General features: G+C 41.6%; 1 protein-coding gene across 5 annotated transcripts; it reads left to right on the forward strand.

Moving 5' to 3' along the window:
- Window positions 1–5,486: 5,486 nt before the first annotated feature.
- Window positions 5,487–26,889, forward strand: SNX3 (sorting nexin 3). 5 transcript variants are annotated; one of them, XM_059831032.1, is made up of 4 exons: window positions 5,487–5,696; window positions 18,849–18,944; window positions 19,323–19,447; window positions 23,605–26,889. In XM_059831032.1, the coding sequence occupies exons 1-4, from the start codon at window positions 5,535–5,537 to the stop codon at window positions 23,708–23,710; spliced, it is 489 nt and encodes a 162-aa protein (XP_059687015.1). In that variant the 5' UTR covers window positions 5,487–5,534; the 3' UTR covers window positions 23,711–26,889. The 5 variants fall into 5 exon arrangements, with proteins under 5 accessions (XP_059687015.1, XP_059687020.1, XP_059687025.1 ...); XM_059831037.1 differs by having other exon boundaries at window positions 5,487–5,690; XM_059831042.1 differs by having other exon boundaries at window positions 5,487–5,630.
- Window positions 26,890–27,145: the final 256 nt, after the last annotated feature.

Here is a 27,145-nt window from a genome sequence, read left to right on the forward strand (position 1 = left end):
TCTTATTCTAGCATTAAATTTCTGCGCAACATGAGAAAGCTAGCAAGTAATTTTCATAGACTATTAATTAACTATTTTTTTTAGGTGCATAGCAAAATGTTGCATCAGGGCACTATAGAACAGCTTGCAAACAAAAGTTGATTATATACTGAATAGTATTTCTGATTTTAAAAATAATGTTTATGATCTTGAAAATCTTAACAGTGATTGAGGTTATGTTCTAACATGTTCAGCTGTTTTAAAATATGTAGTTGCTCCAGACTCATCTTCAGTGCTATATACCTAATTAAGTAGTGAACTGAAGTGCCAATTTATCACATCTTAAAAGAGCTGTTTTCAGTGCATTTTCTTTCATCTTTCCTTTATTGAGCATTTATTGGTTTTGACTCATTCTAGCATGTTACAGCAATCAACACCTGTGCCCATTTAGGAATGAATTCCAGTACAAATCATAGTGAATTGAATAGACATCTCAAAGATGCATCACAATTGTTGCAATATTTTTAGAAACTCAAACAAGGAAACAAACAACTTCAGTAAAAGTGATTTAAATAACAAATAACTTATCTTTATAAACAGCTTATCTCCTTGAGAACAAAGAATAAACAAGGCAACAAGAGACGGTTTTTCTTCCATTATTAACTCAGATCACAATACGAATGGGTGAAATGTCAAGAATAATTGGAGAAAATGACAGCATAATCTTCAGCAAAAACATCTAATTTATTTAAATTGTCACTGTTTTTTTCTTAACCTTGTTATCCAAGGCAGCATAGAAAAACTTCCCATTTGGGTCTACTCTGACATCTTCTACCTAAGTGAATAAACCCTCTGAGCCTTATGAGCCTTCTATACACTGGCAAACTCTGTAACGCCACCATACACTGTATTGCACACCCCAGGAACTGAATCTGCATTGCCTGTAAGCACTTGGCAAAACCACGTTTTGGTGTTAACCTAAATGAACAGGACTTTCAAGTATACTTCTGTAGATTAGCATGGTTAATATCCTGTAACAGATACAGATCCATTCTGTGGTACGTTTGTATACTTCATTCCCTGTACCTGTCCCTTTGCTCACCTCCAAAAACGTGACATTGCAACTGTGTAAAAATTAAATTGACACTTGTTCAACCCAGCTGCATTATTAGTCTGCCAGCTAGCCAAAAGTATAGCCAGTCTTTAAACGGAATGAAAATCAGGGGTATAATAAAACCCCTCCAGAGGCCCCCTCTGGCCTCTAGTGGTATAAACTGCACTCCTTTTAGAAATCCTGATGTGCTGAACCTGAGGGGAATGTATGTGTCCAAGGGTCTTTTGGTCTCTGCCAGACCCTCCCTATGTTTCTGCAGAAGGAGGGCAGGGTCTACCTGCCTGCAAGGCTCCAAGATATTCCCATCATGGGAAACATCTTTGGCTCCTGAACATAAATGTACTTTTGATGTAGAACTGATCATTCAGCCTACTCTATGAAAATTGATTTTGTGGCTAGTTTTCACCAACAGAGTTTCCATCAAAAGCCATTTTCCTGGGATTATGCCAAAACACTCTGGGGTAGACTTAATATTAACCTCATCTATTTCGAGACAATCAAATATGCTTTTAATAGTCTACGTTGCTTATAAAGCCTCAGATTAATAAAGCTGCATAAATGTTCCCAAACTCACAGACTTACAGCCATTTTCACTATCTGTTTATAGCTTGCATCTCAGTCAGCTCAAACATCTCAATGTGTTAGAAATTCATAGCAGTTTTCCAGCTACACGGGCACTACTCAGCATCTCTCAGAGCAAGGAGTTCACAATAGAAATGAATGCCATGAGGTGGTGGATAACATTTTAAACATTAAGGAATCTAGAAGTGTGTATGAGAATCACCCCTTGTTGAAAGGGATAATATTGTGTAAAAAGGGAGAAGAGGAATTGAATACAATAGTTAAATCTGAATATAAATATATATAAAATGTGGGTATTCCAAATCATATTTATAAGCTTAATATTTTTATCTGGTAGATAAGTACACAATGCAGATATTCGAACACCATGTTCCAAAGCACGAGCAGCTCATGCAGGGATCAGGAAGTCATTTTTCCACATAAAGCACTGCACAATTAGTTCAATGCCTTGTTGGTTTTGCCTTATCCTGAGTCAGCATTCTCCACAAGTTTTGACACAATATGCCTGTGTTGACTAAAATGTGTTAAGCTGGGCACTTGTCAGAAGGTGGAAAGTCCTAACTGGATAATGGAGAGATTTGGTTTCCTTTCCAGTTAAATGTAACTTTTTCTTTTAAAAACAAAGAAACAGACAAGAAAATACTTGAGAGGTATTACTATACCAAATTTAAGAATTAATCATCCATTAATACCTGCCTCTGTGGGTTCATGCTATGAGACTCTGGTATTCATATTGCCACTTGAAGTTATGCCAGAAAATCTCTGTGTCACAATTGAATAAATAATGTGTAGTAACAAATCCGTAAGTACCTAATCTCTTGGTTGTTACTCTAAACACTTGATTTATTGCATCTAATCTTTGGACCTACAAACACAGCTGACCTCTCTCCCTCCAGATTTGCAATTTGGCCCAAAGTTCATGTCAGAAACAGAATTAAAACTTTCTTTTCTGAATTTATGCTCCCCTTCATCCTGAGAGAAGAACCTTTCTAGCAAGCATAAACGACTACAGTGTAACTCCAGTCTCATAGATCGTGAAAAACATCCGAAACACAACTCAAAATAAACAAATGCATTTTCTGAGGGTTGGAAGGAAACAAGGAGGCTCACAGGATTCTAATTTTCCCCCACCTTCATTCCTTCTCTTCACCTCATTAGCCAGTGTGGCATGCATGCTTTCACGTGATGTAAGGGGGGGCTAGTCATGAAGCAGAGCAACTTCACCTTTGTCTCCCAGATCAGAGGATTTGTATTTGACCTCAATGAAAAAAACAGAGATGGGAGGCCACACCAAATCATTGTAACCTTCCTACTTACCAATGCTATTGACAGACAGGCACCAAAACATTCAGTCCCTGTAGCTTGCCTCTATACGGCTCTCCACCACCAGTTATCTCCATTAGGAAAAGCAGACAGAACAGTGGTGCTAAGATGATATGCCATGAGAAAAGCATTCAACTTAAGCCTCACTCTTAGTATTTACCCAGAGTGAGAACAAATTATATTCTTGATTCATCGGAGGCTCACCAACTTCCCAAATGCACAGCATTAGGCACTTTTTTGTTTCTTTGGAATAGATAATGAAACCAGGCTTAGCCAGGAGGTAGACAATATATTATACTTAAGACAATACCAGTGCTTTGCCGTAGTCTCACATTTGCAGTCAGATGTGGTAGCACAGGTTGTGTAACAAACAAAAGCTTATCCAGATGCATGCATATGTAATCTCAGTAGAATTAACGAGTTTTTTCTTGCCTTGCTGCAAGACCAGTTTAATAACTAGTATAATTCAGGTAAAGCTCCCTTTCACTCCCACTTTGTAAAACTCTGTCAGCTTCATTTCTGTTTATAATTATAAAGTGAATAGTTGGCAGCTATTAGCAGAAAGAAATGAAGTAAGGAAGGTGCACTAGGAAGGGGGAGAAATAATACTGGAGGAGTGATGAGCAGGAAATTCACAAAAAAGTTACCAAGCAAACCACCTACAGCATACTGGTTATGTGGATGAGCTATTTTTGTAACCTGAGTTCATCTCTGCTTTCTGATTATCTTTTCATTAACATAGACAACCGCTAACCAAACTTGCCGGATGTTAACTCTGAGTCTCTCAGATATGATCTGTGGGCAGCCTGCCATTTTGCCTATTGCCTAGACACAGATTTTTAGAAAAAATATAACTAGTTTTCCTACAATCTCATTCTACCTGGATATTAATGAAGCACCACCAGAACCCTTTTGTAAGGAAGAAAAATTATATATACATTTAATCTTTGGAGGGGTACTGTTAAGAAATAAAAAAATACTGGAAGAACTCCAAGATGATAGTCATTTAGAAATATTAGCCATGGATTAATATAATTTCTATTCACTGATGTTCTAAGTGCATCTAGAAGGTAAACATTCAACTTCTTTTAGCAATGTTTCTTTTATCATAACACACCATCTACTTGATTCAGGTACTGAAGAATCAAAGACCTTATGTCTTGGAAGGAAACAATTCTGTCAGCTCCCCTTCTCCCTTTCTCTCATTCTCTTTTTTTCTTTCTATCTCTCTTCAAGTTACTAAAATACCATTTCTTTTAATTATTCTGTAAACACAATTTTCTGTGTGGATGAAATGTGAACAAGCTCTTAATCTTTACAAGCTATGAGGATATAAAATCTGGGCCAGTTGGTTATGCAGCTATTAAATGCACATAATTTGTGAAAATTCAAGGATTTTTAAAAGCTTTAATGTTACTACAGACTACATTCCCACCTTGCTTGCAGCTTGGGTCAATAACCTAGACTTTGTTTTCAACGCAGGCATCTCCTCCAACCTACATTTGAACCTGGCTGATTCCTTTTGCCTAACACTTTGCATACACAGTATTTCCTACCCAGTCCTTTCATCCTGCCTCTCTCCATTTCGTATCTTGATTACGGCGTTGCCTTTTTCCCTGATCTTGATACATACCGTTTTGTTCAAGTCCATTGACTATGCCATTGCAAAAGTAACTTCTTACTCTCTCACACTGAGACATAGGTTATGTTTCTGGCTAATACACCAACCCCACCCACCTGGGGCTCCCCACCTGTAATGATCGGTAATCCTTCCTTTCTGCACTCTTTAAGAGCCGCAGGTGAAAAGTTGCCACTGGGAGTAATGCATTATTATTGTCATGTGTTGTTAAAACCTTCTTTGGTTGAAAAAAAATGGGTTAGGTCGCTGCTGCGCTGACTGAATCCCATCGCCGTCGGCTGTCTATGCTCCTGATCCGCGCTACCGCATCAGCGGAGGCCCCCGCCTCGCCCTCCCCGAGGGCCAGGCCCAGCCAAACGGCGCCGCGGTGGCCTCACGGCGCGGCCGCCCGCACCACACCGGGCCGCACCCCCCCCAAAGACGACCCCGCACAGTAACTCCTTCCCTGGACGACAGAAGGGGACTCCCTGCCGGGTCCCAAGCGGGAGGAACCTGCGGGAAGCCCCGGACCACCCCCCGCGGAGCCCCCGTGCCGCCGGCTGGAACCGGGCCAAGCTCCGCTGCCTCCGCCCGGGCCGTGGCGTCGCCTGCCTGGCGGGCGGGCCGAGAAATCAGCTCTCACGGCCGCCGCGCCGCACCTCCCGCGCACGCCGGGACCTGTATTTCGGAAGGCGGGCGGCCGCGCGGGGCGTAGCGAGCTGGCCGGCACTTGAGGACTACAATGCCCAGCCTGCCTTGCGCGCGGGCGGCGGGCGCATCCGCTCGCGGCGGCGTGGGTGCGCGTTGCCGGGCAGTCAGCTGGCCGCGGGGCGATAAGAGGGCGGGCGGCGCGGGGCGACGGTGCTCGGTGCTCGCTCGCGTCGTGCCGCGCTCCGGGGGGAAGGGGCCCGCTCCGTCATGGCCGAGACGATCGCGGACACCCGGCGGCTGATCAGCAAGCCGCAGAACCTGAACGACGCCTATGGGCCGCCCAGCAACTTCCTGGAGATCGACGTGGGCAACCCGCAGACGGTGGGGGTGGGCCGCGGCCGCTTCACCACCTACGAGATCCGCGTCAAGGTGAGGGCCCGGCGGCGGCGGCCGCTGGGGGCGGCCCCGCTCCTGCTCGCCGAGGGGCCGGCCCCGCCGCCCCGGCCCGGCCCCGGCGGGTGGCCGGGGGCGCCCAGCGGACAGCTCCGCGGGGTACGTGCCCGCCCCTCCCGCGGCGGGGCCCGGCGCCTCGGGAGCAAATATGAGGCGAGTGAAAGCGAATGTGGAGCCTGCGTGTCAGTGTTGGGCTCCGGCCGGCTCCTGTGTAACCGGGAGGGGTGTCCCCGCCGCCGGGGCCGGGGCTGGCCGGGGTGGCGGTGACGGGCTGCCGCCGTCATGTCCTTCAGAGCCCGTTTCGCAGCTAGTGCAGTGAGTACCGCTGGGGAGGCGATGGCTGAGCAGCGGTGGACTTCATCCTCGGCGTGAGAGCCGGCCCCAGCTTCTGCAAGCGACTGGAGCTGATAACTCTCACGGTCTAGTGGTAGCTAAGACAACATATCTCAGTTCGTATAACCGAAAGGACAAATGCTCTTCCAGCACTGCTGTGCACGACTGCCATTAGACTGAAATATTGCTGTACTGTGAGCAATTGCTTGTCTGTCTCTAAGTAAATAGAAGAGGGTGAACTCTCAGCTGTCTGACATATAGTAATATGGGTGGATCTGCCCTGAGAAGGAGGTCAAGTTCAGGATTCCAGCGGCCACAAAAACCCGTAGAGAATGTGTAAATAAGTCTAGTGGGCACACAAGCTAGATCAAAGCTAGCTGAACTGATAAGGTGAGTTTATATGGGGGAGGGCTTCCTGTTTTCTTTTGTACCTGAAGTATAAATTGAATGCCTAATAAATAAGGCTGTTTCTCACCATGTGCTATTGAATACTTTTTCTTAGCAGCACTAGACTCCTTCCTAGCTGGAAGGGCCGTGTTCGCTGTCTTGCCCCAAAGGCTAGTAGACTTGAGCTTGAGAAAAGCCATGTGAAGTCATTGCTATGTTCCCTGGTCTTTCTAGTTTCATATACAGGGCCTGGAGGTGTGGACAGAAAAATGCAGTATCTACGGCATGGTCCTTGCCTGTGGCTGGTAGGGACTTGAGGCAGGGCACCCTTATAGTCTATGCTGCCAGGGATAATTTGGGTTGAGAAAGATGGGATAATTTGGGTTGAGAAAGCTGACCTCCTACAATTTTATCTTCTTTTGTAGCTTGTGGTTGAGTCTACTACCTTGTATAACTTTACTCTGTCACAGCTGATTGAACCTGGTCAGTTATTACAGGCAGTCATAGAGGGGGAAGAAGCCTTGTTGACTCCCTGCATACATTCCCTGCAATATGAGTTCTTTCACTGGACACCATGGAGTGCACATGCCTTCATGCTGCCTTGGTCGCTAAAATTCTTCAGACAAGACTAAAACCCTGTGTGGATTTTCTGGTATTAAAGGTCTAAGTTCTCAGCTTAGTGTAATTTTACTTAAAAAAGCAAAATCAATTGAGATCTAAAGCTACTAGGGAGGATACTTCTTTAACTCTGATGCTCCTAAATTGTCATGTCCAGTAGCTATTATCATGTTTCAGGATGTGTCCGTAGGGTAGGAAGAACAAACTAAAACAATTGTAGCCTGTGTTTGGCCTCTGTGTGGGTACAAACTAGAACTTGCCAACTTCTGTTGCATTACACTGCCCTTATCGGGACCCTAGCTGTCCGCTTAACAGAAAGATGTAACTCTTGCTGGGAAGTATTTGTGCCTTAAGTTCCTGATGACTTTTCTTTCCATGAGACTGAGCATTTGGAATTGCTGTATCCAGGGAAGATGATACAAAAGGGACTTAGCCATGATATGGCCTTGGGAATGAGATCAAATTTGCTGGGATTAAAAAATTTTTTTTTTAAATCCCCAGCTGAAGTACTTCAGCAGAAAGGAAAGCAGAAAAACAGGTTTTGAGACAGGTTACTCTTAGCCCATGTGCTGTTTGGGATAGAAAATTCTGGATTCCTCTTGTAAAGAAGACCTAGAAGTGACTTGAACAAACATACACTGTGATAGTACTGTGACCTTCCTCTATTCTTCCTCCAAGTCCAACTACTATATAAACATTGCTTCCTCCACCCTCCTTGCATCTGTGTATGCCTGTATACAGGACTATATTTCTTACAATACATGATCATTCCCTTTCCAGTTGTGCATTACTGTAAACGTAGTGCATCCATGCTGTATACATTCATAGCCATCATAAACTGTAAAATTGAATTTTATGTCTCTCTATGCTGGAAGGCTCCAGAGCAGCTAGTACAAGTCATGCAGAGTTATGTTCGCTGTCTAAACTTGTATCAATTAACTGCTTCTCAGCAGAACACAGGCCATGTTGCTAATATGCAAGTTGCAGCATGGGAGAAGAGTTCGAACTTGAATTGCTGTAGTATTGTATTTCTAAAAGATAGGCCTTGTACTATAAGCTGCTTGTTGGAGCGTGGCAGACAATAACCACCAGCTAGCCTCTGTGGTTTGACAAGTGCTTGTGGTCACAGAAAGTTATCACTGACACTTGCAGTGCTAGTAGTGGTGGCAGAACAAACCTGAGAAGATGGAGTGAGTTACCTGTGTCATATCTGGAAAGCTATGTCTTCAACTAACACCAACATTAAAATGTTAAGTGGTGCAGAAATGGATGGCTGAACTGCTGCCAAGTTCTGTTATGGACAGCCTCCTGTTATGGCTGGAGATCACGCTAAGCCAGAAACATTGTCAGAGAGGACACTGAGATTTGAGTTTGCATTGAAGCAATTAGACTTGTACCATTGTCAAGGTGTTTACAAACTCGGTCCAAGTGTAATTCCATCTTTATTGCTTCGTCTGAATCTCAAAGCTTAACTTTTTTGGAAGACTGAGCTTGCTAGCAGACTCTTGAACTGATGTCTGATAACTAGTATCTTGCAAAAAGTACTTGTGTGAAATACTACAGAGTTCCCCCAAAGCTTTTATCGGCAAGCTTTCTACTGGTATTGAAGCTAAAGCATATCTGTTGCTTGGAAAGCAACAAGTGGAACAACCTCATGCTTTAGTGCTTGTATTGCTGTACTCATCAGCTTCTGGTGGAAGCTAGAAAGCCTAATGGGGAGCTCAAAAGTTTTGGGTAGACTGCTTAGCAGTATAATACTGGATAAGCAAGTCAATTGTATTTCAGTACTTGGGAAAGTTTTTCATAGCATGTGTCTCTGTGCAGGCTAGTAGGATGGCTGTGCATTGTGCTAAATGCATGGTACTTTGACAAGCAGTTAAAGTGCTCAGAGTGCTGCAAGTGGAACCTATACAGCACTTCCAGAGGGGCAGCTTACTTAGCAGATGGTCGGTTGGCCAAAGTATTGACTTTCTGAGCCTGAACTTCATTAAGTAACATTCTGTTCTCAGCGAACTGGACAAGGTGATTCGAGAGAGAGCGTTCCACTGTAGCAACCAGTGTAAGGCACATAATGTGGTGGTATGCCACTACAGTGCAACTTGGCAATGAAAGTCAAATGTCTTGTTCAGTAATGGTAAATGATGGAAAATGCCATTCTGCAGTGCTAGAATAACAAATTTGAGTGGGTCATGTTCGTGACAGGGTACTTGAGCATTGGCTTTCCATCCGCAGCATTAGGCAGTGAGGTTGTACCATTCTAAGGTATCCGTTGTGTGAAGGCTTAGGGTGAGCTAAAAAGGGTATAAAACTCCAAGTGCTTTTTCTAGTGAAATAAAACTTGATAAAGTAGTCATCTCATCTAAAGGTATCTAGATGATCACAGTATGGTGACTGTGCAATGGTTAAAACTAACATAATCAACTAGACTGCCTGCTAAAGTAACACAGCAAACTATTTCACTGCCCTTACCTCTTGAGGAACAGTGTGAACCAACAGTTAAATTCTCCGTGTAAATACCCTTGCATGCCATATGCTGTTTCCCATGTCTTTACTAGCTGTTCACTTGGCAACCACTACCAGAGGGGTGGTGATTCCCTTCTACTTGTTACCTCTTTTCAGGGTGGGCTTGTGCATGTCAACGCTCATCAGCAAGAACATGTGAATACCCGTTTCTATTTATGGGCTTTAAGCCAGTCCTTTCTCTGAATTCCAGGAAGCAAATGTAGAACAAATTATAGTTGTCATATTATCATCCTACAGCATGTCTGCAGTCCTGCATCCAGTTCCAGGCATCATTTGACTTCTACTGTAGTTGAGACAAATAGTTTTCCTGGTAAGTGGGTCAACAGGAACATCTTTGCTCAAAAAGACTCTGTGCAACAGCTTCAGTTGCTAAATCCTTTAAGGAGACAAGACTTAAGATTTACAAGCTAACTCTGATCCCAGCAACTGGTGACACACTTCAGAGCTGTACGCCCACTGTTAAAGCAATGCCATAGGAGATAAGCACATCGGTTACAATACTGTCAATAAAGCACACGGATATCCAGGAACTTGCTACATTTGGAGAAAATATCCCTTTGTTAACACCGTTTCATCTGTTATTTCTGTAAAAGTGACTTCTGAGCTGCCCATTTTAGCTGGGTTTGTCACCTAGACTAAAAGGTTAAATTATCTGTTTATGGTTAGTGAGGACTTGCAGAGAAGTCGTTAATCATATGCAATACTGTACTACTACTTACAGCTCTGGGTATGCATTGGATAGCCTCCTACAGATTATTTGAACAGTAATTCAGACACTTGGTGTACATTTAGATCATGATTTAGTGATGGACTTGGCAGGGTTAGGTTTATGGTTGGACTTGATGATCTTAAAGGTCTTTTCCAACCTAAATGATTCTATGGTTCTAATAGTCAGACTGACAGTTAGAACTAAAATAACATACCTGTTACAGGAGCTGCTAGTCCCAGTAGCTAGAGTTCTATTTAGTCAAACCAAAGTTCAACAAAAAGCCTTTGTCATCTTAATTTTGTTCTTTAATGTTGAATGGCCTGTTGCCTCTAATCCGTATGATTAATCTCTGCACTAGGGCACACCTTAGCTTCTTGAGGTTCCACAGCTCGGTGGCTTGTCTTGAGGTGTAGAAAGGTAATGCCTTGCTGGTGTGCTTCCAGATGTTGTGAAATGCATCACTTGGGTGGTGCCAATGCTCTTTTAAGGCAGCAGTCACCTTTCCTGTATCTTCTGCAGAAAGACTTCTGTAGACTTGCAGAGGTACTTGACTAGGTAGACCCAGTGTGTGGGAAGAAATAAACACACAGGCTGTGAAGTGCCTGCAGTGTTAAGAATAGTATTGGTCCCAAAGGATTGGGGAAGTATATCAAAGTACTGCTAAACTTGAGCTGCTTTTGAAAGTCTGTTCCCATCTTAATCCATTTTATCAAGACCTAGCTTGGATACAATATTTGCATTTCAGTATATTTATAGTAGTCTGACTCGAGTGATTGACTGATTTGAGTCTGACTTCTGTGATCAAATCAAGTCAGAGTAAGATGGTAAATGAACTGAAAGTATAACTTGCTCAGAAAGCACTTGTCTTATGCCATGGTTTTGCAAAGTGGCACTTGATCTGGTGAATATGTCTTTGAAATGTTCTGTCCTTGAAAAGTATCAAATTTCCATGTGTTCAGCAGATTTGAAGCTGCAGACTCTTCTCCCACCATGAGAAGAATCACATCTGCTGGTACACGTAGTTGACTTCAGCACTGTTCAGTTTCATACTCAGAGAAGCTTGTGGTGGAGTAATGACTAAACACTGACTCAGTGTGGATGCATTTAGGAATGCATAATCAGCACTAATTCTCTATTTCTCTACTACTGCATATCTTGCATCACACTGCAAGTCTGCTCTAACTGTAGTTAATTACTTTTTTAATACCCTATTCTAGACACTGGTACCAGTTAGATGTTTTTAGACTCCTCTTCAAAGAATAAAAATGCACTGATTCAGGTCACTGTTTTTCTGTTCTACAGCCCAGGTACTGCACCTTTACAAACGTTAACTCTTCCCTTGAGCAGTAATTCAGAAAAGGATAGCTGGAAGGCTAAGAACTTCCCAGAACATTGACTAGGGAGACATAGAAGTGGCATGGCTTGGATGAAAAACTTCCAAAGCAGGGAGAGTGGGTTTACAAGTCCATTGCATGTATTTGCTTTGAGCAGCTGACTTTTCTGTAGAGGTTTTTGATTAAACTAGGTTCAAGAGCCTAATCCAAAGGTACTGAACTAGTTTGGTGTTGATGTCTGTTGCAGTGTAAATAAAATAACCAAGTCTCTGGAGAGTGATTCTTATTACTGTATTAGTTTACCTGGTGATGTGGACTCTTTTTTTTATTTCTGCATATACAATGTGGGGCTTGATTGTCATGTATTAAGAGTGCACTCTAGTACAGTGCTGAACAGACCAAATCAAATGGAACAATGACTAATCTTTGCAGGACAGATGGCTGTGATCCAGGTAGGCATGTGATGCCAGAGTATTTTGGTACATATTTATTTAGATGGCTTGTCAAAAAGTGTCAGCTTGAACTTTAGAGCAGTTAGGCCTCTACTGTTTTTCATCTGGGGAAATAAATAATGCAGTATAGATTTATGAGCTTCTAACTGTAGGGGGAGTATTTTCTTTAAAGTTTTGGCACTTGGTAATGCGATGCCAGTTGCACTACTGGGGGCTGTTTTAGCAAGTACAAAATCAGAATGCCTTATGGAGCTGAAGGGTCTGAAGTTGCTGTTGCTGCTGTAACTCTTTTGATGTGAGATGGATGGAGAAACCCTAACCTTCTGGTCAAGGTATAAAACCAAATATTTTACCAGCTGAAGACAGGTCCATGAACATATTCCTTCTGCAGCTATTTTCTGAGAATCCAGCTCAAAACTTCCTTTGTGGGAGGATCTTCTAGGGCACATGACAGTATAGTTTGTGTTGGCCATGAAGCTTATCTTGAAAGTATGACTCTAAGCTAGTGTAAGATTCAGAAGAAAATGAAGCTATATCTTAATGATTTAAAGCTACCTCTCTAGCTGGAAATAAAGCTTCAAAGATCATTTCTATGGGCCTAAGCTGCAGCACCCCCTAAGTGTTAAGATGTGCTACAAATTAATGAACAGGAGCTATCAGCATTTCTGTAGCTATTAGGTGGCTACTTAAGAAAGTGAAGGTTACTGGTCCAATAAAACTGGAAATATGAAAATAACTTTTTGCTACTTAAATAACTCGTATAGAAGTAAGTATATTATCTCTTGTTTCTTGAACGTTTGTGAAATGTAGCTCGCAAAGCACGTTAAAACTTTTTGTTCCTGGTAAAAGCTATCAGTTGCAGCAATTCACTGTTTTGTTAGCCCCACTTGACCGTAGCTGGTAGATGTCAGCTAGTGATGCTAAAGCATCAACTTCATCCCTCTTCAGTCATTCTCAATGAGAAATGAATGGTAATCTTACAGTAGGCCAAACCAGACCATATGGCAGTTGTACCATGCAATTGTGTAAAAGTAGCAATCCCTTCTCTTTAAAAGGAATATTTGGTATTTCAAAGGAGGCTTTGGCTTGCTAACCCTGAAATAATTATCTAGAGTTACCAATTCTGTCTGGGTGTTGTAAAAGCCTTTGTCTGAATGTGTCCTACTTAAACTGGGCTCCTGTTTTTACCCTGGCTTCTGGGGATGCAACATGAAGAATAAAGAATTACTAAGCAATCTGTTTTTCTAGACTTACCCTGCTTTGAGCCTTTTGACCATGGCACACCATAATTCAGCTGTTCATGATGTTGGTGAACTTGATGAGGTGATGATAGATGCTGCGTGGCAAAAAACCAGGCACCCCTACACTAATTTTCATAGAGCAGCTCTAGGCTCAAGGCATTGGACTTGGCAAAGGTTAACTCTTGTCTAAAGACTGATAGTCTTTGTGGTTGTGTTGCTGTTAGGATTTTACTGCCTTAGTCTTTAAGATGGAAAACGTGCTAGCTCCATGTCACAGTACTGTGGAGTGGGAAGTTCTATAGTTCTTGATGTAGCTTAAGTCAGCATTGTTTAAAACTTGGGTGGATACACATGGTCAGATTTTTCAGTGTTCTGTTAACTTTAGATTTTTTGCATGTAATCTACCTTGAGTAGACCTAGACACCAAGTGGATAAAAGGGGAGGTAGAACTCTGCTTTGATCAAAAGTACTGAAGCTTAGAAAAATAACATCTTAACTGACCCTTTTGCAGTGGGGAAAGGTTTTCCTTCAGTAAAGTACACAGCAAAAATCTAAACTTCTAGTAACTGAAGTTTAGAGCATGATTGCCTTCTTTCTTGCTTTTTATAATTGTAGGAAATGGGGAGGTAGCTGCTTATGTCAAGTCAGGAAAGAAACAAACCACTGGCAAGATTTCTGCAGTAACAGTGGACTGCTGGAGCCAGTTTCTTGTACTAAAGAACAGCAGGCTCTTACATTAAGAAAACAATAATACTTTTTTATCCACCCTGAATGCTAGTTACTGTAATATCCCAGAGCTCCCATTGGGTGACTGTAAATGTAGCCAAAGGGTGTAGTCTCTTGACAAAGATTACAGCTTGTGTGAAGAGATAGTAAGAAGCTTGAATTTAGCTTCTGAGAGTCAAGGCCACAAACTTCTATCAAAAGTGAGCTAAGTGCTTTCTTTCACTCTATTTTAATGGAAATAGAGTTGTATCAAGGCTACCATAACCTACTCGAAAAGACAACATCAAAGTAGGTGCTATGGCAACAGTGCAGCTTTGTTCTCAGGCTGTTAGGAGTGGGAGACATGGGCAATGCAGCACTGCTGCTAAGTGTTACATTGGCAGATGAGGAAATGAATCAAATTTACCTCAAACTATCCTGGACATCCACGTCTGTGGAGTTTCTGCAGTTGTGGGGGTGGAGTGGGCTGCACTGACATTCAGAGTCCATCTTGTAGAGTGTCAACATGCTCTTTGAAGTAACCCAAATGCTGTTTGCATTCGATTTATGTCTGAAAACAAATTTGTAGGAGCAAGTCTGGCTATTTGCAAGGCTTTCTTTGCTCACTGGGTAAATAAATATAGTCTAGATAACAGGACACTCAATTACTTAGAATTCTAAACTAATGTATTTTAAATGAAGTACTCTAGGTTTTCCTCCTGCATTTAAGGTAACTTGTATACCAGAATGGCTGCATTGGAAGGCTGTGTATCTGAAGCTGAATGGACAGTATTGACTAGTACTCAGACTACTTGCATTGTGCCTGCGAAAGTCTCCTCGCTTGTATATATAAACAATTTTTGGACTTCTAGCTGTTACTACAGTCAATCCCGAAGCTATACCCAGCTAGAAGACTGTTACCTGGTTATCCAAGCTACTGTCTTAGGACTGTCATCTGCTTCTGAGGTGAATTGGGAACCTCCTGAGCTTAGAGTTGGACTTGTAGTTTTAATATGTTATAATAACATAAATGTAGCTGAAGAAACATGCTTTCTGTGAATACAGGTTTTGCCCTGAAATCTATTAGCAGGCAACCACTGCTTCCCATTACCAGTTTGTTGAACACTAGCCGAATGACTGTAGAAACTTGTTTGGCATGTTGAGTGTAGGAATGCAGGAGTGACTTAAGGGTCTGGGTTTGTCGTCTGCTGTTTAACTATGTAATTTAACTTGGCACCAGTTCTGACAATGTTTATTCCAGTGTACTGGCTTGGCCATTAACTCACCCAGCAGAATACACACTGTTAGTTTGACAGTAGTCAGAGAAAGCTTAATGGGTGTGTACATATAGTCTGATACAGAAGCAGTGCTAGACAGAATCTTGTCTTGCCTTAGCATCTTTCTATGCTTAGTATTTTGGGCTATGTGAGATTTCTGCAGAGCTTGTTTATTGGTCCTTCTGGAATAATGCTTTATCTGCAGTTCTGACTAGTGACTTCTGGTTGTCTAATGTCTCAGGCAATACATAATCCTTTCAGGTTGAGGACTTGCATTCAAACTTCTAGGAGGCATGATTTCAGACAAGGAAGCTATTGAAAATGCTTTTGATCAAAATGAGACTAATTGTTACATTGTGGAAGAAACAATTGCTGCAGTAATTATGCTGAATTTATCAGAGGAATAAGCTATGCTCAAGGGGCTGTGCCAAACTGGGTCATAAGTTTCATGAGTTTCATGACAGTAGACTTAGCAGATCAGCAGGCCAGAAGACTGGCACTGTAATGCTGAATGAGCATGGGGAGAAATGTTTGTAAAAATGAAACCAGCCTGGCTTCAAGTCTTGTGTCTTAGTCTCAGCTCTGTTCTAGCAGGCAAACAAAGCACTAGCAGTGTTCAGAACAGCTACTGGTACCTTAGTGACTAAACAAGGATAACTCTCAACATAAACTGTGAAGCTGAGAATAACTTTGATATGCTGTATGGTCTTGAAGTGACACTTCAATAGAAATTGAAAGTTTCTGTTGACACCTTAGAGTTGTCTCCTTCTACCAAATTCTTGCCCGGTGATACCCCATGATTCAGCAGCTGTCTGGAGTGCTTAATGAAAACCATCTATCAATGGTAGATGGAGGCAGTAGAACATGCAGAAACCCTTCCTACTGAAGGAAAAAGTGGCCTGCTCAAACAGGGTAATAATCCTTAATGAGAAAAGTCCCTATTTTTAAGTCGGAATATATTCACACCTGAAGTTACTGTATGTGCCTAAGATGTAAATAGGTTAAGCAGTAAAAAACAGGACCCTCAAATTGTTTTTTTAAATAGATCCTTTCTAATAGATGCATATCTGAAGAACACTGCTCTATCAGTACTAATTTCTGGAGGAAGAATTGCTGCAGTTTCTGGGTTTTAAGGAACATGAGGCTTAGAAGTTGATCTCAACAGATAGCTCCAATTCATATCCAGACCAAAGGACAGGGGACATACACTTTCCTTTAGCATGTAATTGTCAAGTTGTGACTTGTAAGCCACTTAATTTAATGGAGCCTTCTAGCATACACTTCAGTTTGAACACTTCCAGTGCTTATGATCAAAATTGGAGAACACTTTTCAACTCTGAGGGAAAACAAGTACTCTAACTGTCCTTTTCTCCAACTTGCTAGCTGGGCTAGCATGTCAAAAGTTCAAAAGGGAATGTAGAAGGTAAAATGAGCTCAACTGGCACTTCTACCCCCACATTGTACCTGTAAGCCTGATATGTTGTTAGAGATTAACTTTATAGACTTCATGCCCAGAAGCATGAAAAGAGTTCCTGAAGACCTGGGAACTCATTGGTTTTTAGCTGCTTTTATTCAGTTTTAATCCCTCTTGTAAGTAACTTGAGAGGAGAATGGAATATTTTCTGCAGGTGAGAGCCTATATGTTAATATTGTAAAGGAGTTTCTACCCAAGATACTGACAAAGAATTGATGTTGTAATGTAGAAGGCTGAACTTGGTTAAAAAGCCAATAGCTGAAATCAGAGAAAAATAATCCAGCACTTCTCTTCTGGGAATCTCCTTCCTGCACTCTGGGGAAGCTTTATTCACTCTTGAGTGTTCTCGAGATGAGAGAGTTTATTTATAAAGCCTGACTTCTGACATAATAGTCTTAAGTGCAATTTTATCATTAGTCACTAGTACAATCAACAATGTTTTACCTGGGAAGGAGAGCTTGAACACTTTTTAAGTATTTAGCAATAGGAGATTTCATAACAAAATACTTGATCAACTGTAAATTATGGAGTAAATAGCATAATGTGAAAGTACACAACTAACTCCTCAAGTACTTTTGAACTGTGACAGCAAAAAAACTCATTATTAGCTGGCAGTAATACAATGGCCTGTAGTCACAGGCCTGCCTAGTGCAGGAAAGTCTCTCTGTAATTAAACCTGTTTTGAGCAGCCAAAAGTATCACTTGATACTCGATAGCATAACAGCCTACAAATGATATCATACAGGAATATCCATTCAAATTGGGACCCGAAGCTGAGTGAGATGGATTGCAACTTTAAAAAATAAAACAACAAAAACCAGAAGGCACTAGCTGAGAATGACTACTGTTCTTCTGCCAGCAGGGATAACTGTAATCCCATGTGAACATCAGCTTCCTAGAGTACTCCTCAAGAGTATTCCTTCAAGGTGTATAAGACAGTGAATATGCAGTCTGACAACAGTAAGCTTTATTTTTAGTGCTGGTTATGTATGGCAGTTAAAGACTCTTGGTCTTGCTTTCAGTAGGTCGTAACTGCTACAAACATTTTGTTACACCATAGCCAGTTTGCTATCTCAACAACATTTAAGCTTCAGATTGTCATCTTGGAACTTTCCATTCTGGGGATGTCATTAGGAGAGTGCTCTCTTGATGCCTACTCTTAAAATAATGTGCAAGTTAGATTACAACAATGGGATAACCCTACACCCCAAGAATGAATAGAAGTAATATAGGCTCTTACAAAGTTAGTATAAGGACAGCTATCAAAATGCTCATGTATTTAACATGGTCTTGTGCAGCATTATAGCCTGGCTCCCATATGATGTCTCTTTCAAGAGTGTTAGAGTTGGGTGCTGACTCCTAGCCTTGTTTAGGAAAGTTCTGCCTCACCAAGCTCTGCTTGACTTAACTTTGTAGCAAAACAGTCTGATCTCGTTAGCACTGAATGTTGTATTGCATCTCAGCCTTGTTGGATTCTTTAGGGCTATCCAAGCTTGTACTAGCAAATCTTCAGTTTCATCTGTCCTGAATGGATTCACTGTAGGACTTACTGGTTTTGCTTTTTAAAATGTTGAAGGCCATGTTGTATCAGGTAGCAGAAAAGTACAAGAAGCTTGTTTAATGTCCTGTGCTGGTACCTGAAACACTCCCTTGAATGCAGTAAGAGGAGCCTGCATGGATTAAGAAGACTTTCTCTACCCCCTTCCTTCTCCCCAAATTTTGTACATATACTGGCATTGGGAATCCAGCTCCTGAGACAGTAAGAATAGACTATGCTTGTGCAACCTTAGGAACATCTCAAGTGACCAGCAAATCTGGTATTCTGCTAGGTGATATGGTGGCAAAATACCATTGATTAGGATGCCATATAAATGGTGACCACACTTAAACAGTTTGAGGCACAGCTTACTCTTATAGATTACAAAAATACAGATAAAGCTCAGTATCTCGACTGTTTCTCAATACTGGTGTTGTTGCTGAAGTGGAACTAATTTGTAACTTAACAGTTTGTTTCTTGCTTCTGCTTATCAAAACTTATAGTTTTTCTAATCAATAGCTTATGTTCTTGTTTTCAGACAAATCTACCTATCTTCAAGTTAAAAGAATCTACAGTCAGAAGAAGATACAGTGACTTTGAATGGCTAAGGAATGAACTAGAAAGAGAAAGCAAGGTGGGTAAAATGAAAGGTAAATACAAGTCTTCATAGACATACAAATGTAGTGATGCTGAAATGTTATCATTATGTTATAAAGCATATATATTGTATAGAGCAGATATTGTGGTTGAAAATGTTGAGAACTAAAACACTGTCTTTCAGCAAACCTCAGTTGTACAATGCTAGACCCTGCTTAACGGTTTTGAGTTAATTCAGAGTTAAACTACTTGAATTCAACTTAACTCTATGGCAGATACTGTTCTCCTCTGGTCATGTTTTATTACTTCACTAGGGACGTGATTGAGTCAATTCCTCTAGGAGGAAGAGGTAGCACAGAAGGTGTATAAACTTACTTACAGGCTGCACTTAAGGATACTTATCTAAATCTTTCAGGTTGTGGTACCACCTCTACCAGGAAAAGCTCTTCTCCGTCAGCTCCCCTTCCGAGGAGATGATGGCATATTTGATGATTCCTTTATAGAGGAAAGGAAGCAGGCTCTTGAACAATTCATAAACAAGTAAGTGTCGGTTCTAGTTATCTGGAGACAAACCCAGAACTTGGCTCTGGAAAACTGAATTAAAGATGCTAATCCTCTAACTATGGTAGCTGCACTAGATTCCAAATAACTTTCACATAATCTTGCAGTAGAACATACTAACATTGCTTATCCAGTGTTTAGTTTGAATATCTTAATGCTTACCTGAGCAGCTGAAATGAATGTTAGCGTTGTTGTTAATTTATGCAAATTACTACTAAAATTATAGTATTCAAAATAGTTCTACTTTTTCATTGCTGAAAAGGTATCCTCCATTGGGTGAACAATGGAGCTTACAATGGGCTTACAGCAGTTACTTTGATTGCAGATGTGAGGTATTATCAGCTTGTGTAATGATGCATATTTTCTCTAAGCATAGTGAGAATCTTTCTGAAATGTAAAAACACTACCTGAGGTATGCACATATATAGTTTGAAATAGGCATTTTGGGTTTTGTCACTGCCTTTCAAAGGGTGAGCAGAAGTTACACTAGCAAAGTCTTATTATTCTTTTTCTATCATCTGACACTAGTAACTGCTAGTGACCTGAAGAGCTACTTTAATCTCTTTAATGTGGATCTAAACAGTGGGTAAGAAGGAATACTGTCAGTTAACCAGCTCTTCTGGTCTGTAGAGCCACCATTGTTCAGACCAACTGGATTTGGGACTGTTCCCTTTAAAATGCTAGTGGAACTGACAAGCTTGAACTTTTGATCTTGTTCAATAGTAATGCTGTTTAACAGGGACAGAGGATGTCCGAGTTAAGCCAGAACTTCATCTGCTTGTCAGTTATTGTCAGTCAGTTCAGGCACGTGGCTTGGAGTTACAAGTGACTAGTTCACTAAAACTGTCTTGTGCTAGTAAGTTCACAGAATCACTATGGTTGGAAAAGACCTGTAAGATCATCAAGTCCAACCATCAACCCAACACCACCATGCCCACTAAACCATGTCCCGCAATGCCATGTCCACACATTCCTTGAACACCTCCAGTGATGGTGATTCCACCACTTCCCTGGGCAGCTTATTCCAGTGTTTCGCCGCTCTCTCAGTAAAGAAATTTTTCCTAATATCCAGCCTGAACCTCCCCTGGCACAACTTGAGGCCATTTCCTCTTGTCCTGTCGCTAGTCCCTTGGGAGAAGAGACCAACACCCACCTCTCTGTAAGCCCCTTTCAGGTAATTGTAGAGAGTGATGAGGTCTCCCCTCAGCCTCCTCTTCTCCAGGCTAAACAACCCCAGCTCCCTCAGCCGCTCCTCATCAGACTTGTGCTCCAGACCCCTCACCAGCTTCGTTGCCCTTCTCTGGACACGCTCCAGCACCTCAATGTCCTTCTTGTAGTGAGGGGCCCAAAACTGAACACAGGATTCGAGGTGCGGCCTCACCAGCACTGAGTACAGGGGCACGATCACCTCCCTGCTCCTGCTGGCCACACTATTTCTGATACAGGCCAGGATGCCGTTGGCCTTCTTGGCCACCTGGGCACACTGCTGGCTCAGTTAAGTGTGACTGTATGAAATACCTTAGTTTTTCTTCATAGTTCCTTGTTAGCTCAATTTAGAGGTATTGCTAATAGTTCTGAGCAGGTAAAATGCTTCAGAATGCTTTTTCCTCTGTTCAAAGACAAGTGGAATGAATTTCTAAGGCTTCTATTTTTTCATTTATGCTACATGAAGGCAGATGTGCTTATAGTAAGATGGAATGTGTTTTTTTAAGGCTGTACAATCAAGGGAGTCATGTCTAAAGTACACTTTTATCCATGCAGGCTTGAAACTCTACATCAAGTGTGGAAGAAGTACACTTACTGAAATTTTTGTTTGCTGAGTCTAGCAATATCTGGGGGAAGAAGGCTGTTTATGTTCTGAAGCAGCTGATAGTGAAACAATTGTATTAACTGGAATGTCTGGAAAAACTCAATATAACTGACAGAAATGGAGCAGCCAGTTTACTAGTATCACTTGTTCAGTCCTACAGCAAGTAATACACTGATCTTGTGGAAGTGTAAAACTTCTTGGTCAATTTTTCCTCCTTTGAAACATAAAAGCAGGCTGTTAATGTAGTTACTGAAATAGTGGCAGGCTTGAGTACAGCTGGAACAAGATTCTTCAGGCAGAACTCCTAGCTATTCAACCTCATCAATTTATTCTAATAGCATGACCAACTAATCAAACAAATACTACTAATTAAAGTTTTGAACTATGTAGAAGCTTTAAGACTTCTACCAAGTACTCTGGGTACTAGTGAAATTAGTCCTGAAGCTAATTTGCATAATACAATCATATTACTGCATTCTCAAAGCTGGTCTTTGCTCCTAGAACTAGAAAAGAGTCCCTCAGATAACTGATATAACTGTATCCAAAAAAGATTTTGATGCACCAATGTCAGTTCTTGATATCCAGGATGTTGTTGAGAAGCTTTGTCTTTCTGGATGTAAAATCAAGAGGGACTAAATTAAAGCAGTGCAGCTTACTTTAGTCAGTTCTCTTGGGCCGGCTTGCTGGCACTACCATCAATACCTACAGTGACATTCACAGGGATAGCTATGTTGCAATACACCTGTCTGCCTGAACCTGACTTTGGGATACATGGAAATTTTTGAAGTAGCAGCTACTCTGTGTAAGGGTCACCTTAGAGAAGAATACTGAGGAAAAGCCAATGCAGAGTGAGGTATTCATGCGAAACCAAGAGCTGAATCCGAGGGATCAGATCTAGTCTTGCAATTCAGCCACAAAATTGCAAGCCTTCCTGAAAGGGAGAAGGAATATGCTGCTGCCTTGTCATCTTCTCCTGTAGTATCTTTCTCTTGAAGTTCAAGGCCAGCAACTTCAGTCTGATGCAGATAAGAAACTAGTTATTCCAGACTGTCTTCCTTGTGAACTAGTGCTTGAGACTGCTGCCCATTTACTAAACTTGGCAATATTGATAGGTTTTATGACTGCACTTGAAATAATCTATCAATCCTGAATAGGAGAGCTCAGCTTCTCATTAAAGGACACCCTCAATGACAAGTGAGTAGTGACAAGTGAATCTGTCCTGTGGTGAAATAAGCACTAATAGATACATTTGGAGAAGATGCACAAAAGTGCTTGGAAGTACCGATGCTGAGCCACTGGGGTTGACTATGCATTACATGTGTTCAACTTCCATTTAGAGTAGAAATGTTCTGACAGATATGAAGGCCATAAGGCTGACACAAGCAGTCTTAGAGAGGGTAGGGGGCTTTCTCTCTTAAAGGAAGAAGCCTGTCTTGATTGACCAAACTGGATGTAACTTCCTTCAAACCAAACTGCTTTAGGTTTTCATATCCGTAAGTGATCAACTTCCAGGGATTCTGATTTTCCTGGGATTTTTACCTACGCAGAAGGCTGCATGTTATTTTAAGGGTTTAAATGCAATACCTTATGGCTTTGTTCCAAGCTTGGGAGTGTCTTCTAATTCAATTTCAGCTCCTTCACTGATAAAAGGATGGTGGCTCAGTCTATACGTGGAACAAAACTAAATCTACAGTAGAGGTGCTGGTCTCTTCTGGAGCAGACAAGCTCTGTCTCTCCTATGTTTCCTATCTAAAGACATCTGCAATTAACAGAATGGCCAGTACCCCCTGGCTGTGCATCAGTGCTGCTTGTACATGGTAGGAATAGTGGCCATGGTAAGCCACTGCTCTGAACAGTGTCAGAGCCTTCGAAAGACCTTCACACCCCCTGGTGGAGTAAGTCTTTCACTCTGCCTGGGCTAGCTGCTATTGAATTAGACTGAGAACTGAGGGGTTAAGCTGCTTCTAGAAAGGTGTCCTGTGTCAAAGGCGTCAAGACCTGTAAGGATCTGCTTGGCTTGCTTAATTCTAGATTTCCTAATGCTAGGATGGGCACTCTGATAGTCCTCTCAACTGCAGGTGATGGATGATGATGTAACACGCTTTCAAATGTCAGAGGTAGCTCAGGGATCCTATGGACTAACTTCATCTGGGGAAGAATGACAAATCTTGCTGCTAGACATCATTCTAGTCACCAACAGTGAACTGGAAGTGGGATCTATGCCTAAGTGCAGAACCGTAGGTTATTGGTCCAAAACCTTGCTCTGCTCGCTAGCTGCAAGTAGACTTGGCTTGTTAGTACTAATGCTTGTTTTTTTTCTCTCCAGGGTTGCAGGCCACCCACTGGCACAGAACGAGCGCTGTCTTCACATGTTCTTACAAGATGAAGTAATAGACAAAAACTACACACCATCCAAAATAAGACATACCTGAGTTCTGAAACCATCTTCTCAAACATTAGTGGTTCTTATGCTTGGTTTTAAGAGGTTGTAGTTTGTCTTAGCATGCTGAGGATAAACAGGCACGAAGTCTCCACTAACATCAGTACACTGCTTGGTCTTTGCATATGCTTTATAGCATTAAAGAACTCACTTGTCTTCTAGCTAAATCCCTCTGAATCCTTGATTTAAGAGTATTATACTATGAGACCATCCACCCCTTGCAATGTCTCACAAACCTTTCCACTCCTATTTGCAATGACTTAACAATGTTTACTGACTTGGCCTTACTTGAACTTGCACAGTTGTAGTGTCACGTGTTCACTTGTATTTGACTAAACTGCTTTGCTGTTCCTGAGGTAGTCATCTGTCTGAATTTCTGTAGAAAGACTGCTTTATTTCTGATACCTGGTGTGAGAAACACTTATGCAATTGTCTTCAAGCTTGTAAAACACTTTATACTGAAGTAATGAGGGAATTATCTTTATATTCTGTAAGAGGGAAAAAATCAAATTTATATACTAAGTAACTTGTCTAAAGTTTTGAAATAAAAGTGAAAATGCACTTCAAATGTTTCGTCACTCTTGACCTTGAGTGTGGGGTATGTCCTGTTTTCTGAGAAGCAGGGACTTGACTATACTAAGTGAACTGGTGTTTCAGCCTTGCTGTGATGCTCTTCTGCAGTGTAGTCTTGTGTTACGAACAGCCAGTGCTAAATACCCTTAGATGCTAGCACTCACTGCTCAAGTGTTAAAGAACACATAAAGGTATTGAAGGCTGTTCCTGTGTTGTGGAGTCAAAGTTGGAACCCTGTTCATGGTAGTCAGTCAACAGATCTATGGCTTCAATATGTTTGGGAAAAAGAGTACTTTTCTACTTGGCACAGGAAGCATCAATCTAGCTTCAACTAGCAAGTGAAAATTATACCATCCTACAGAGAAAGGAATGTTGATATAGCCTATAATATATTATAACTTCAGTCCTAGATTAAAGTAGCTCTGCACTACAAATACAATTAGGGACATGGAGTCATACAAGCTTACTCTAAGATGTGATCATAGAACACTTCCCTGAACATTAAATGAAGGGGAAGCTGTAGCATTGTGCTTGTATGACCACTGGTGAAATGCAGGTTGCTGATGCCTGAACTGCAGTTCACAAGCAACACTGCAGTAGTCTTTCTTGCTAGATGCTTCTATGGCTGGGGAAGCTTCCTTAGTGCTTCCAAATGTGACATGGGCATTACCTATCCAGATGCTCTTAAACAGATTCAAGAACACTCTAGTAGCAATCTGATCCAGTGTTTTATGCTATTTGGTAACAGTACACGCTGGCTTAGACTTGGCTTTGCTGCTTTTTTCCTTCTTAATACTACTTATCACTGTTGAGAACATCCTACAAACTTACTGGCAAAGTTCTTAGTTTCCTTTAACTAAGACCATTAACCTCATTTATGGAAATCTGGATGTAAAAGATTAATCTGGCAAAACAGTGGTGGCTGACTGGATTATAAGTAGTACTAGTGACTAGCTGCGCTGAATAGTTAGATACTCAAATAATTGCTCTTTCCCCCTCATACTTAACAAAGACTGTGCTGAATCTCTCCAACAGTCCTATTCATGAAACCAGGGACCAAAACTGACAGAGCCCACTTGCAGACTGGAGCTGTCTAGCTTTTCAACACAGTCTAGCGTTTCAAGTGGTTTTTGATAATGCAAAATCAATTCTAAAATTCCCTGTGCTTGTTGAGTCACACTTAAAAGTTGAGTTACTCTTGGAAATGGGGAAAAAAGGGCTAAATGTATATGAAGTTTTATTATTTAGGTTTAGATACAGAGTAAGGTGTTCTTTCTGTTTTCTCAAATGTTCTTTTCTGAAAGAAGCTTCTCTCAGAAATGAGAGTAAATGCCCCACCTTATCCCTAAAATATGATGACACAACCTCTATCATCTGCTGGGGAAGAAAAGAATTAAGCTGAAGAGGGAAAAGCTGCATGCTTGGTGTCAAAGTATTCCTATTTCCAAAGCGAGGATTTTGGAGTGTTAACCTCTGAGGTTGACAGGACATCTGCACTGGTCTCTGGGATTTCACCTGCCCTTCAGTCCTTCAAGGCTAACTAGAGACCCTAATTCTAGTGTAGTGTAACTGGTTCTGCTGCTGTGCAACCTGCAGGACTGGGACGAAGACATGGTCTGAGATTAGCTGTGCATAGACCACAGGGATTTGGGCATTGTTCCCAGCTTGTGAGTCTGCTCTGCAGCTGGGCTAGGTCCTGCAGGTAAGAGGAGGAGATGTGGGTGTGCACCCATTGCCCTGCCTGCTTTGCCACTGGGAGAAATCCAGTACATTCTGTTGCATCCTCTAGCCTGGGTGGTCTAGGGACTGGGACTGCAGCGCACTGCAGAGTGCGGTTGCCTTGCAGCATGGATGCAGTTCATGTTTATTGCTGCTCTGGGAGAGCAGCAAGAATCTTATTGAAGTGAGACTCTGTTATGGGTTCTGCACAGCAGTGGGTTCAACTTCTTTAGCTCATAAACTGAATTGTCACAGAGTGGAGAGCCACAATTGATTTTCTGCCCTGTCCAGTTCTTTTTAGTGTAGAGAGCAGAAAATGGTTGAAGGTTATTACAGGTGCAGTAAGAACACTTCATAAAGTGTTTGTTGGTTTCTTCCTAAGAATGTGCTATACCCTGTGGTAAATGCATTCTTAAGTGCTCCATGCTAGTTTGTATAGAAGATGTTTCAACATCCTGTAGTCCATGCTTTGTCTCATCAGACTCATCAAAAGACTGGTCTTATATACTTTATGGCCTGGCTGTCTTGGAAAGGGCAGAATGTGAGACCTAGCAAACTGCAGAAATGGAAGAGAGATGAGGTGAAAAGTTTGACCTCTGAAACGTGTGAGATTTTTGTGCTTGGAGTCAATGGAGCTAGGATTTCACTTGTGATCTGTATTCCTTGACACTGAAAACTAATGAGCCATTGATATATACTGTACATTTCCACCTGTCATTTTAGCGTGCATGGCTCTTTGGTCACTCATTGCCATATGAATGATATGTAGTATTTCCCTTCTCCTATTGCCAACTTGTTCCTGTGCATTGGGAGTTGCTTACCTCTGTCTTTGGTGCGACTACACGATTGGACACCTTAATAAAACCTCAGAATCTTTTTAATTGAAGCAGTGTTTTTGTACTCATCACCCTTTGTTAGCTGCACAATTCACCGATATTAAAAATTGTAATAATGTGAAACGGAAGACTTATACTAGGTTAGACCTCTGATTCATTTAGTATTGTGTCCCAGAAAAAGCTCTGTGTCAGCTCCTTGAGAAGGAAACCTTGCAGCAGGTGTGTATTTGAATTATAGAAAACAGCTGTATGCAGGACCTCCAAGTCCCTTTGCCCCAAGGCAGGATCACCTAAGCTAT

This window comes from Gavia stellata, chromosome 2 (assembly GCF_030936135.1).
Source record: "Gavia stellata isolate bGavSte3 chromosome 2, bGavSte3.hap2, whole genome shotgun sequence".
In the NCBI taxonomy this organism is placed as follows: domain Eukaryota; kingdom Metazoa; phylum Chordata; class Aves; order Gaviiformes; family Gaviidae; genus Gavia; species Gavia stellata.

Excerpts from the sequence above, each read along its gene's own strand:
- SNX3 (XM_059831032.1), top strand. The coding sequence starts at position 5,535 with ATGGCCGAGACGATCGCGGACACCCGGCGGCTGATCAGCAAGCCGCAG. Across the intron at positions 5,697-18,848 it reads CCTACGAGATCCGCGTCAAG|ACAAATCTACCTATCTTCAA; the intron begins GTGAGGGCCCGG and ends TCTTGTTTTCAG. Across the intron at positions 19,448-23,604 it reads CTTGAACAATTCATAAACAA|GGTTGCAGGCCACCCACTGG; the intron begins GTAAGTGTCGGT and ends TTTTCTCTCCAG.